This window comes from Cetorhinus maximus, chromosome 6, assembly GCF_964194155.1.
Source record: "Cetorhinus maximus chromosome 6, sCetMax3.hap1.1, whole genome shotgun sequence".
In the NCBI taxonomy this organism is placed as follows: Eukaryota; Metazoa; Chordata; class Chondrichthyes; order Lamniformes; family Cetorhinidae; genus Cetorhinus; species Cetorhinus maximus.
Window position 1 is genome coordinate 76,046,910 of NC_135884.1, and position 12,915 is coordinate 76,059,824.

Sequence of the window (12,915 nt, forward strand, 5' to 3'; positions counted from 1 at the left end):
AGAGTAGTGGTGAACAGTTGTTCTTCAGACTGGAGGTCCCTAGAATCAAGGTTACGACCCCCATTCTTCCTGATATATATTAATGACATAGACCTTAGTGTATAGGGCACAATTTCAACATTTGTGAATATTACAAAACTTGGAAATATTGTGACTCATGAGGAGGTTAGTGTAGAACTTCAAAAGGACATAGGTTGGTGGAATGGGTGTACAAGTGACATGCAATTTAGTGCAGAGAAGTGTAGAGTGATTCATTTTGGTGAGAAAAACAGAGAAACAGTATTGAATTGAGGGTTAAATTCTAAATGGGATGCAGGAGTAGAGGGACCTCGATGTATGCGTGCATAAATCATTGAAGGTGGCAGGGCAGGTTGAGAACTTGGTTAATAAAGCATGCAGCATCCTAGGCTTTATTAATAGGGGCCTAGAGGAGGCTGGGTGGGCCAACAAGTGGGAGGGAATTGGGAGGGCTGCCATGTGGGAGGGTGTTTTGGGAGGGCTGGCAAGCAGGAGTGGGTCGGGAGCGCCAGCGAGCAGGAGAGGATTGGGAGGTCTGGTGAGTGGGAGGACCAGTGAATGGAGGGGCAGGGAGGACTGGCGGGCAAGAGGGTGTTGGGAGTGAGCGGAAGGGGTTCGGAAGGACCAGCGAGCGGGAGGGGGTCGGGAGGGTAACTGGTAATGAGTGAAGGGGATTGGGTTAGAAGTGCGAGCAAATCAGTGGGAAGAGTTTAAAGAATATACTGAGCATGCACAGTTACAGTGCGGTTACTGGTGTATGTACAGGATCCACGCTAAAGAGAAAATGGCAGTTGCATTATTCTGGTAAGTTCTATAATTGACATACCACGCTGAAACAAAAAACGTGCTATTAGCATGCGCTTTAAATGGGGATCTCTGTACAAGGGTGACTTTTCTCTCAGTATTTTGAAGTTTTCATTCCCGTCTTTGATTTTTCATGGGCTATTCAGGATCTTTCAAGGGTGAATTCGCCTGTCCTCACACCTTGTATATTTTGAGCCCTAAGTCAAACGACATTTCCCACCAATGTGGGGAAATATAGCATGTTCATTATTTTGTATTGTACTATAACGTCTCTAGTCTGGAAACACCAGGTGTCTGGAAATTTTTTGAGCATTCCCACCGACTTGCTGTCTGGGTGCTGCTATAAATTGGGAAGTCATCGGCCCCCTTTACTTTTGTAGCAGAGCTTTTGAGCAGACTCAAGTATTCCCATGATATGGTTTGGTTTTTGTAAAACCTTTGCCATTGCACCTAAGAAAATTACAGCAAAATGTAAGCATGTTACACTTACAATAATGGAAAAGGTGCAATAATAAAGAAACTAGATCAGGGTGTTTCAGTGAAAAATTTGTGTGAGGCGTCTGGTGCGGGTGTGTCAACAATTTGTGACATTTGGAAGCAGTGTGAAAACATGGATGATACAGTATTTGGATAAGTAAAACAATTTTTATAACATTGTTTTGCTGTTTTATGTTTCAGGTAAATATTTATATCTGCAGTGGCTTCTCGTTCACACACTTGTGATTAAGCATGCTCACATCATTCTATAATGCAGAAAATTCTGAAATCCAGAAATGACTTGGTCCCAGTCATTCTGGAATGGGGAGGTTATAGTGTAAAGTTGCACTGATTGAGCTAAATAAGAGTTGCCTTAATTGTTGTTCTTTTACATGCATCCACTGTGGAGTAAAACAGCTTATTGACTGGTATTTGGCCTCATTTTAAAAGTTTGAAGGAGTATGAGTGATGATGTTAAAAAGTCATAAATTCTAGTTCTATGGGGATGCATTCTCACACTTCTGGATTATCCTACATGTTGGCATTGACCAGTGAGAGCGAACTCTGGAAAACGTGAAGGGCTTGAGTTCTGCTTATAGGAATGATTGCTGCCACTGAACCTCAGAGGATATTATATCTACCATAATTTATACGGATCTCGACTGTTCCCTTTAATACATAATTAGCTCAGCTATAATCTATTTGTGTTTTAAGTTATTACAAGTGGGATTTTTTTCCTCTACAGGAGCGTAAAAAACATGGTGAGAGTGACAATGAGCTGTTTCTAGCAGACGTGCATGCCTACCAGGCCAAGTTCCACGAGGCAGCTAAGCTGTACAAGAAGACAGGAAATAATAGTCGAGCCTTAAATATGTATACTGACCTATGCATGTTTGATTATGCCAAGGTACTGTCCTACTAATAATGTGCAGGAAGGTTTTTAAACCTCATTTTTAAATTGGTTCAATTACAATTTAAAATTTTAACTTTCATCAGCATGTATATAAAGGAGCTAGAGCAGCTTTTCTCCCTAATTTGCACTTCTTTGTATTTGCCTGTATTTTCTTGGTTTTATTTGCTCTCATTAGGATCTCTTTCGCACCTCAGACATTTTTAAATGAGAGAAACAAAAAAGCATTCAGCCTACTTTCCAATAAAAAACCCACTGTAAAATGACTTAGAGGAGTAATTTGATTTTAATGTTCTGTACCTGTTACACATTCTGGCATTGCACAGACAGCTTGGGTGACTGTGAGTTGGAGAGGGACAAGGTGGAGTTAGACATGACATGCAATAATAAAAATCACTAATTTTGGAACACCAGAGTGCAGTGCATTAGAGCAGTGTGAGGCTGGCACATTCCCTGGATCTGATGAGGTCCTGATTTCTGTTGTGCAGAGCTGAGGCCTGGTCATTCCTGGCAGGAAGGGAAAGGAAATAAGAGAAAATTGTCACCAGACCAATTTTGCATGTTTTATTTTCACTTAAAAACATCATTGTTGGAGGACAGCAAACTTGGGTTCAGTAGCTTCATGATTCTGGGACTGCACTAGCCACCAAGAGGTCTTAAATTCAAATCCCATTTTTAGCAAGTTGTGAAATTTAATTCAGTAACATTGGACTGTCACCAAAAAAAAAAGACCATGAAAGCTTCAGGGCTGTTGTAAACCCTACTTGTTTAATGATATCCTTCAGGGAAGAGAGTTGATGCCCTATCTGCTCTGGTCTACATAACCATTTACACACCATATTTGAATCATAATGATCTCAGGGCAATTAAAGTAGGGCAATTAATATGACCTTGCCAATGTCATCAACACCCCGAAAAAAATTTAAAAAGGAAAAGGATGATCAGATTAGGAAACTTATTAAAGGAAGCCTGATTATTTTAAACAAAAACCCCTTAGCCTAGATGGGGTTAATGAAATACTATACATAAATCAATATCTGTATTTGTTTGACTTTACTCTTGATATTTACCAGAGGAAATGGTAATGATCCATTTTATCACAACTTCCTCAGGATTTCCTTGGCTCAGGCGATCCCAAGGACACTAAGATGTTGATTACTAAACAAGCAGACTGGGCCAGGAACATCAATGAACCAAAAGCAGCAGCAGAAATGTACCTCTCTGCGGGGGAACATCTAAAAGCGATTGAGATCATCGGGGACCATGGTTGGGTTGATATGTAAGTCTGTGACATGGAATGAAATAGTCATTTGTAAATCTGGAAGAGAAAAGAAAGATATTATTGCATCCCCCCTATATTCCTGGCCTTTAAATGCAATTATATAAAATTGTTGATCTTGGAGCATCCACGACATGTTTACAAACTTTACACACTGTTGTCATGTCATAATGTTTTTGTCAATGTTTACCAGCTTAAATTGCTATGTCAGCATTTTCCATTCCATTTTCCTATGACCTCTGTCATTTTGTTGCACTTCTGGCCATTTAGCAGTACTGTCCAACAGAACACAAAAATTAGGAAGAGACCATTTGGCCACTCGCGCCTGCTCTGCCATTTGATAAGATCATGACTGATCTGATTGTGGCCTCAATTCCGCTTTCCTACCTGCTCCCCACAACCCTTGACTCCCTTGTCAGTCAAAAACCTATTTAACTCAGCCTTGAATATATTTAATGACCCAGCCTCCACTGCTCTCTGGGAAAAAGAATTCCACACACTAACGACACTCAGAGAAAACAAATTCTCCTCATCTCAGTCTTAAATGGGAAACTGTGTCCTCTAGTTCTGGACTCCCCCACAAGGGGAAACATCTCAGCATTCATCATGTCAAGTCCCCTCAGGATCTGATATGTTTCAATAAGATCACCTCTCATGCTTCTAAAGTCCAATGTGTATAAACTCAACCTTTCCTTCTGAGATAATCCCTTCATCCCAGGAGCCAGTTGAGTGAACTTTCTCTAAACTACTTCCAAAGCAGTTACATCCTATCTATACCAAAACTGTACACAGTACAGATGTGGTCTCACTAGGGACCTGTACAGCTGCAGCAACACTCCCCTACTTTTATACTCGATTCCCCTTATAATAAACGCCAACATTCCATTTGTCTTCCTAATCACTTGCTGTACCTGCATACTAACTTTTTGTGATTCATGTCATCTAGATCCCTCTGTACAGTAGAGTTCTGCAGTCTCTATTCATATAAATAATCTGCTGCTGTTCTATTCTTCCTGCCAAAGTGGACTTTGCAAGCAATCTAACTCTTAAGTTTTGGGTGTTTTCTCTAATTTTAAAATTTCTAAAATTAATTTTCAGAACTTTCCTTCAACAAAGTAGGGTGGTTGGGTCTCTATTGCCATATTGCAAGTCACTTCTTATCATCGGCCCAGGCTTATCGACTTCGGTCTGCCAAATCCAACTTTCCCTTGTGGAACAATTGGAACAATTACTCTGCTGATAAAATAGCTGGCCTCGGGGCCTTGGGCTTTGTGTCCTCTCACATCACAATCTGTAACCTAGATCTCTCCAAGCTTGTTAGTATCTAGGAATTCCTGATCTAACACCATGTTGGAGGACCACCAGAACTGCAGATGTTCCAGGCGAACCCACATCATGAGTTCTCAGGGTAACTTGGCATGAGCAGTAAATGCTATTTCACCAGAGTGACCCTGAGAACAAATAGAAAACGTATATTTACCACATTATCCTTGTCCATTCTCTGTTACTTTTTAAAAGAAAGAAAGGTTTGAATTTATATAGTGCCTTCTATAACTATATGATATTTCAAACTGCTTTACAGCCAACAAAATACTTTGGAAATGTAGTCACTGTTGGAAATGTGGCAACTAATTCACACACAGCAAACTCCCACAAACAGCAATATGACAATGAGCAGATAATCCGCTTTTGTGATGTTGATTGAGAGAGAAATATTGACCAGGTCACTGGGGATATCTCCCCTGCTCTTCGACAAAATAATGCCATGGAATGTTTTATGAAAGAAGACACCTCTGACAGTGTAGCATTCCCTCAGTAATGCACTAGAATGTCAGCCTTGAACTTTGTGCTCAAGCCCAGCTACTTAAACCTACAAACTTCAGGTTCTGAAACGAGACTACTAGCTACTGAACCATGGTTATATTTTTGGATTCTAGATATATTTCTATTGTATCTTGAGCAAAGATACCATTATTTTTGTAGCCACCCAAGTTAAGCTGATTTGCCTATAATTCTGTGAACTTGATTTATCTGCCCTCATAGGGGAATCTAGAATTGGGGGCAGATAAGGGGTCTCCCATTTAAAATGGAGATGAAGAGGAATTTCTTCTCCGAGGGTGGTTAATCTTTGGAAGTTTCTTCTCCAAAGAGCAGTGGAGGGTGGGTCACAGAATGTATTCATGGCTGAATTAAGATCAATTTTTGATTTACAAAGCAGTCAAGGGTTATGGGAGGCAGGTAGGCAAGTAGAGTTGGAACCACAAACAGACTGCCCATGACCTTATTGAATGATGGAGCAGGCTGGAAAGGCTGAATGGCCTACTCCTTCTCCTTTGTCTTTTGCTCCCTTTTTTGAATTAGATCAGCAGATCTCTGGCCTTATTCTGTTTTCTAATGAATACAGTATGTAATAGTGCCTATTCCCTAACTTCTTATAATATGCACACATTCAGAATATTCTGAGCAATGGTTTTATCCTCTTGTTAATGGTATTTTTATATTCCTTGATAATTTAAGTTTGTAGTATCTCGTTGCTTTTCAAGTTCCTTTATTGACTTCTTCCTTAACTTCTTTGTATTCCAGTTATTGTCCATGTACTCAGTATGTGCCTTTTTCTTCAGTTTCAATTTTACCTTTGTCTTTTTAGTCACTCACTGGTTCTTTTTAGCAAAGTATACATCTCCTGAAATCTGTTGATTTTAGATATTTTCCATCGTTGTCCTGTTTAACTGCAATTTTTTTTTTTGTTTTCCTTCCCTTGTTTCATTCTCGTTCTCAAAATTAGCTTTTTTCCAGTATATTTCTTTGATCTTTGTCTTGTATATGTCTTTCTAAGTCTTTTGTCATTGATCTTATTCATTGGTGATGTACTATTATTCTGTGAATTTCAGTTGTCCCTGCTGTTCCATTAAGTAACTGATATGTTGCTGTGTCTGCTGCCACATTAATCCACTAAATGCCTGCACTCCATTAATTTATTTGTTGATGTGCCAATTATATTACTTCCTGGCTGCCCATGTATCCATTTCATGTTTTGGTTCTTGCTCCTGTGCAAATTTGTTACTAATTAGGACACACTGCTGTTTTAGTTTATTAATTTATTGAGGGTAAGTCTATAAATCTTTAATTCACTGGTGCCTTCTGTTCCACTAATGTATTAATTCACTGGTATCTTCTGTTCCAGTAATGTCTTAATTCACTGGTGCCTTCTGTTCCACTAATGTATTTATTCACTGGTGTCTTCTGTTCCAGCATTGTCTTAATTCATTGGTGCCTTTTGTTCCACTAACGTATTTATTCACTGGAGCCTTCTGTTCTAGTAATGTATTATGCATGAAATCGGATGGACCGCTCGGCATTGACCTGAGCACCGGAAATGACAAAAGCACGCCCTGGCAAATTGACCTGCAAAGTCCTCCTTGCTAACAGCTGAGGTCATGTGCCAAAATTGGGAGAGCTGTCCCACAGGGAATCAAACAACTTGACATTGTCACACTCACTGAATCACACCTCACAGCCAATACCCCAGAATTCTCCATCCCATTCCCATCAGAGGTGGCAGCACAGTGGTATATAGTCAGGAAGCAGTGGATTTGGGGATCCTCAACATTGACTCCAGACCCCATGAAGTTGAATGGCATCAAGTCACACATGGGTCGGGATTTTCTGCTGCGGACGGGACTGGAAAGTTCCGGTCATGGTCAAGGAATCTCCTGCTGGTAACCACCTACTGCCATCAGCTGATAAATCAGTGCCTGTCCATGTTGAACACCACTTGAAAGAAGCACCGAGAGTAGCAAGGGTGTTCTAGGTAGGGCGCTTCAATGTCCATCACCAAGAGTGACTGCTGACCGAGTCTTGAAGGAGATAGCTCCTTGACTGAGCCTGCGGCAGGTGATGAGAGAACCAACAAGGAAAACCCTACTTAAGATCGTCTTCACCAGTCTACCAGTTGCAGATGCATTTGTCCATGACAGTATTGGAAGGAGTGACTACCGCACATTTCTTGTGGAGACAAAGCCTGTCTTCACACTGCAGAAACCCTCCATTGTGTTGTGTGGCACTATCACAATGCTAAATGGGATAGATTCAGAACAGATTAAGCAGCTCAAAATTGGGCATCCATAAGGTACTGTGGGCCATCAGCAGCAGCAGAATTGTATTCAACCACAATCTGTAACCTCATGGCTCGGCATATCCCCCACTCCACCATTACCAGCAAACCAGGCGATCAACCCTGGTTCAATAAAGAGTGCAGGAGGACATGGCAGGAGCAGTATCAGGCATACCTAAAAATGAGGTCCCAACTGGGTGAATCTATAACAGGACTGCATGCATGCTAAAGAGCAGAAGCAGCATGCCTGTAGAGCTAAACGAACCCGCAACCAATGGACCAGATCTAAACTCTGCAGCCCTGCCATATACAGTGGTGAATGGTGGTGGACAACTCACTGGAGGTGGAGGTTCCACAAATATCCCCAATGATGGGGGATGCCAGCACAGCAGTGCAAAAGATAAGGCTGAAGCATTTGCTACAATCTTCAGCCAGAAGTGCCGAGTGGATGATCCATCTCGGCCTCCGGAGGTCCCCAGCATCACAGATGCCAGTCTTCAGCCAATTTGATTCACTCCACATGAAGTCGAGAAATGGCTGAAGGCACTGGATACTGCAAAGGCTATGGGCCCTGACAGCATTCCAACAATATTACTGAAGACTTGTGCTCCAGAACTAGCCGTGTCCCTGGCCAAGCTGTTCCAGTACAGCTGCAACATTGGCATCTACCTAGCAATGTGGAAAATTGCCTAGGTATGTCTAGTCCACAAAAAGCAGGACAAACCCAATCCAGCCAGTTACCACCAGCCAGTCTACTCTCAACATCACCAAAGTGATGGAAAGTATTGTTGACAGTATTATCAACAGCACTTACTCATCAATAACCTCAGTGTGGGTTAAGACCTCATTACAACCTTGGTGAAAACATTTACAGAAGAGCTGAATTCAAAAGCTAAGGTGACTGTCCTTGACATCAAGGCAGCATTTGACCAAGTGTGGCACCAAGGAGCCTTGGCAAAACTCTAGTCGGTCGGAATCAAGGGAAAACTCTCCACTGGTTGGAGTCATACCTAACACAAAGGAAGATGGTTGTGGTTGTTGGAGGTCAATCGTCTTAGTCCCAGGACATCACTGCAGGAATTCCTCAGGGTAGTGTCCTAGGTACAACCATCTTCAGCTGCTTCCCACCATCATAAGATCAGAAGTGGAGATGTTCGGTACAACTCGTCAGGCACTGAAGTATTCATGCAGCATGGCCTGGACAATATCTAGGCCTGGACTGAGAAGTGGTAAGTAACATTCATGCCACACAAGTGCCAGGCAATGACCATCTCCAACAAGAGAGAATCTAACCATCTACCCTTGATGTTCAAAGCATTACCATCGCTGAATCTCCTGCTATCAACATCCTGGGAATTACTATTGACCAGAAACTGAACTGGACTAGCCATATAAATACTGTAACTATAAGAGGAGGTCAGAGGCAGGGAATTCTGCAACACACCTCACCTCCTGACTTCCCAAAGCCTGTCCACCATCTACAAGACACAAGTCAGGTGTGTGATGGAATACTCTCCACTTGCTTGGATGAGTGCAGCTCCAACGCTCAAGAAGCTCAACAGCATCCAGGACAAAGCAGCCTGTTTGATCAGCACCCATCCATCACCTTAAACATTTGTTCCCTCTGCCACTGATGCACAGTAGCAGCAGTGTGTACTGTCCACAAGATATACTGCAGCAACTCACCAAGGCTCCTTCAACAGCGCCTTCCAAGCTCTCGACTTCCACCACCTAGAAGGACAAGGACAGCATATGCATGGGAGTACCACCACCTTCAAGTTCCCTTCCGAGTCACAATTCCTTTTGCCATTCCTTTGCCATTGCTGGGTCAAAATCCTGGAACTTAACCTCCCTCCCCCAACAACTCTGTGCGCGTACCTACAGCACATGGTGCCTTCTGCTCCACTAATGCCTTAATCTACTGGCACTTCTACTCCATTACTGTATTAGTTCACTGGTGCCTTCTGCTTCAGTTACACTTTAATTCACTGGTGCCTTCTACTCCACTAATCTGTTAATTTACTGGTGCCTTCTACTCCAGAAACACTTTAATTCATTGGTGCCTACTCAATTGTGTTGCAGAGTTTTTGTAGTTGTCAGTGAGTTATGATGCGTGTGGTTTCTTTTTTGAATATTTGTTCATGGGATTTGGGTGTCACTGGTTAGGCCAGCATTTATTGCCCATCCCTAATTGCCCTTGTTCAGAGGGCATTTAAGAGTCAACCACATTGCTGTGGGTCTGGAATCACATGTAAGCCAGACCAGGTAAGGACAGCAGATTTCCTTCTCTAAAGGGCATTAGTCAACCAGATCGGGTTTTATGACAATCAGCAATGGTTTTGTGGTCATCAGCAGAATTCTAATTCCATATTTTTATTGAATTGAAATCTGCTGTGGTGGGATTCGAACTCGTGTCCCCAGAGCATTACCCTGTGTCTCTAGATTACTAGTCCAGTGACAATACCACCGCACCATACAGTATCAGAAAAAGACACAGACACATTTAATTCAAATTTAAGTTGCCTAGTTATATTTTGATCTCTGTGTTTTTGGTGCCAGCCAATTCAGTTATCCACTGTTTCAGCATGCAATGTCATCATATTGTTTGGGATTGCTGAGATAAAACTTTTCAACACTGTAAACAACTTTGCTGATGGCTGTACAATGTCCAGTACCGTTTGTAGCTCCTGTTATGATCCTTGACCAGACCTCCATGTTATTGGCACGATACGGTATGGACCAGTAATCTTTTGTTTAATGTAGACAAAGTTTGAGATTCAAGACTCTTTCTCAGTGAATAAAGTCACAAGATTTCATTGGTTTTGAACAAACAAAAATAAACTTTACAATACAAGGTCAGAAAGGTAAAACAATTCACAATACCTATCTTATACTTTAACGTTCAGGATTAATATGAGGTACATGTGAATTAAGAAGCAGATTGTGGTTGAACACACCACACTACACAATAAATGGCAGAGGCGACCAAGACAGAGTCCATGGATTTCTCAACAACCCACCCAGACATCAGGAACACTGAGTCAACTAATCTCACTGAAACTCTATCTCTCTCATGAGGGATTCCAGTTCTTCACCTTCGAAGATCTAACCTGGAAATTCTTTCCAAAAGTCGCTTCAGCTCGGATAGTATCAACGACAACCCACCTTGCAGGGTTTCAATCTCGCCTCCTGAGATTCTGTTCCCATGGATCCCTGACTATGCACTCAAGCACCAACTCACAAGCACACCTTCAGCCCTTCGGCTGCGTCAATCAGAACACTGCTGACACAAAGGAGTACCTTTGCCTCAACTTAGCATGAAGTCACCAACTTTAAGTTGCCTTCTTCACTTGGCCTGCTCCCCACGGCCTTTTTTCTGTTTGGAGCCTGTTTCTCTGCTCCAGTCTTTTTAGCTGAACTGGGACTTTTCCTGTCCGTTACCTCCCTGGGACCCTTCTTTTGCGAATTTCCCTGCCCCCTCTCCCCTTTGGGACCTCTCCCTGTCCCCTACATGGGACACTAGTCTTCCATGGTGCTCCAATCTCGTTCACCTGCCCATGTTTTTATCCTGTTTTTCTTCCTGCACAGGCATGCTGGGCCCTATGAATGTAAAAAGTGTAAAACTGCGCATGTGCAGCCAGCTCCTGGTCTACGCATGCGCAAAAACTGCAAGGCCTGTCAGGAGTTGAAGCTCCCGACCTCCGCTCTCAACGAAGTATGTGTCGTTTTCATACCACTCCTCAGATAATGAAACAGTCTGTGCCCACATGCAGCAAGACCTGGACAACATTCAGCTTTGGGCTGATAAGTGGCAAGTAACATTTGCAATACACAAGTGCAGGCAATGACCATCGCCAACAATAGAATCTTAACATTTACCCTTGATGTTCAGTGGTATTAGTATCACTGAATACCCCACAATCAACATCCTAGGGGTAATCATTGACCAGAAAATTAACTGGACTAGCCATATAAATCAATCCTTGTGCCTGCATGGGTGCCTGTTCCCATAGTTATAAATTGCTAACTGCACAGGGCTGCTGCATCTCTATTCCCTCTGCTGCCCAATCAGTACATGTTCTCCCTGTAGAATAACCCCGGAAACCAAAGCACAAATCAACAAACGAACACATGGACCAAATCACGAAGCAGCACAGAAACACATGGACCAAATCTTAAACCGACACACATACTGACCAAACCACGAGCCAACGCAGACACATAAACTGACCAAACCATGAGCCAACGCAGACACGCAAACTGACCAAACCGCGAGCAAACACAGACACGCATACTGACGAAACCATGAGCAAACACAGATACACATACTGATGAAACCATGAGCAAACACAGACACATACTAACCAAACCATGTGCAAACAAAGACACAAATATTGACCAAACCACGAGCACACACAGAGACACACATTGACCAAACAATGAGCAAATATAGATACACACACTGACCAAAGCACACCAACACAGACACGCACACTGACCAATCCACCAGCCAACACAGGCACGCACACTGACCAATCTACCAGCCAACACAGGCACGCACACTGACCAATCCACCAGCCAACACAAGCACTTGCACTGACCAAACACAAACACACACACTGACCTAACCACAAACCAACACTAACCAAACATAACAATAGAGAAAATTGTGGACCAAACAATGAAAGAACACAGGCACATATGCTTAAATTTTCCTAAGTTTATACCAAAACACCATTGAACTATAATGAGAATCTATTTGTTTACTTGCATAGGTTAATTGATGTAGCTCGAAAACTAGACAAGGCTGAGCGGGAACCCCTATCAAGATGTGCCTATTTTTTAAAGAAGCTGCAGCATCCTGGTTACGCGGCGGAAACATATATGAAAATGGGAGACCTCGAGGCTCAGGTCCTGCTGCATGTGGAGACCAGGCACTGGGAGGAGGTGAGGATGATTTCCAACAGGTCATGTTGAGAAATAATTGCATGAATAGGCACAATGGTGATTAAACAGTTTTCCCTCAAGGCAGACCTGTGTGTGTGTAGTAAAGATGATATGATTTTTCTGATTGTTATAGGATTACGAGCTACTAGTGCTATGTTTCTTTTATTCATTCATGGGATTTTGGCGTCGCTGGCAAGGCCAGCATTTATTGCCCATCCCTAATTGCCCTTGAGAAGGTGGTGGTGAGCTGCTTTCTTGAATCGCTGCAGTCCATGTGGTGTAGGTACACCCACAGTGTTTTTAGGGAGGGAGTTCTTGGATTTTGACCCAGTGAAGGAACAGTGATTTAGTTCCAAGTCAGTGGCT

At 42.5% G+C, this 12,915-nt stretch overlaps 1 protein-coding gene across 2 annotated transcripts in view; it reads left to right on the forward strand.

Moving 5' to 3' along the window:
* Positions 1 to 12,915, forward strand: part of ift122 (intraflagellar transport 122 homolog (Chlamydomonas)) — a 171,828-nt gene that overhangs the window by 92,044 nt on the left and 66,869 nt on the right. For both annotated transcript variants that reach the window (XM_078543871.1, XM_078543873.1), the window contains exons 17-19: positions 2,045 to 2,206; positions 3,322 to 3,488; positions 12,378 to 12,549. In XM_078543871.1, coding sequence (XP_078399997.1) covers positions 2,045 to 2,206; positions 3,322 to 3,488; positions 12,378 to 12,549 — 501 coding nt within the window. The remainder of the gene's footprint in view (positions 1 to 2,044; positions 2,207 to 3,321; positions 3,489 to 12,377; positions 12,550 to 12,915) is intronic.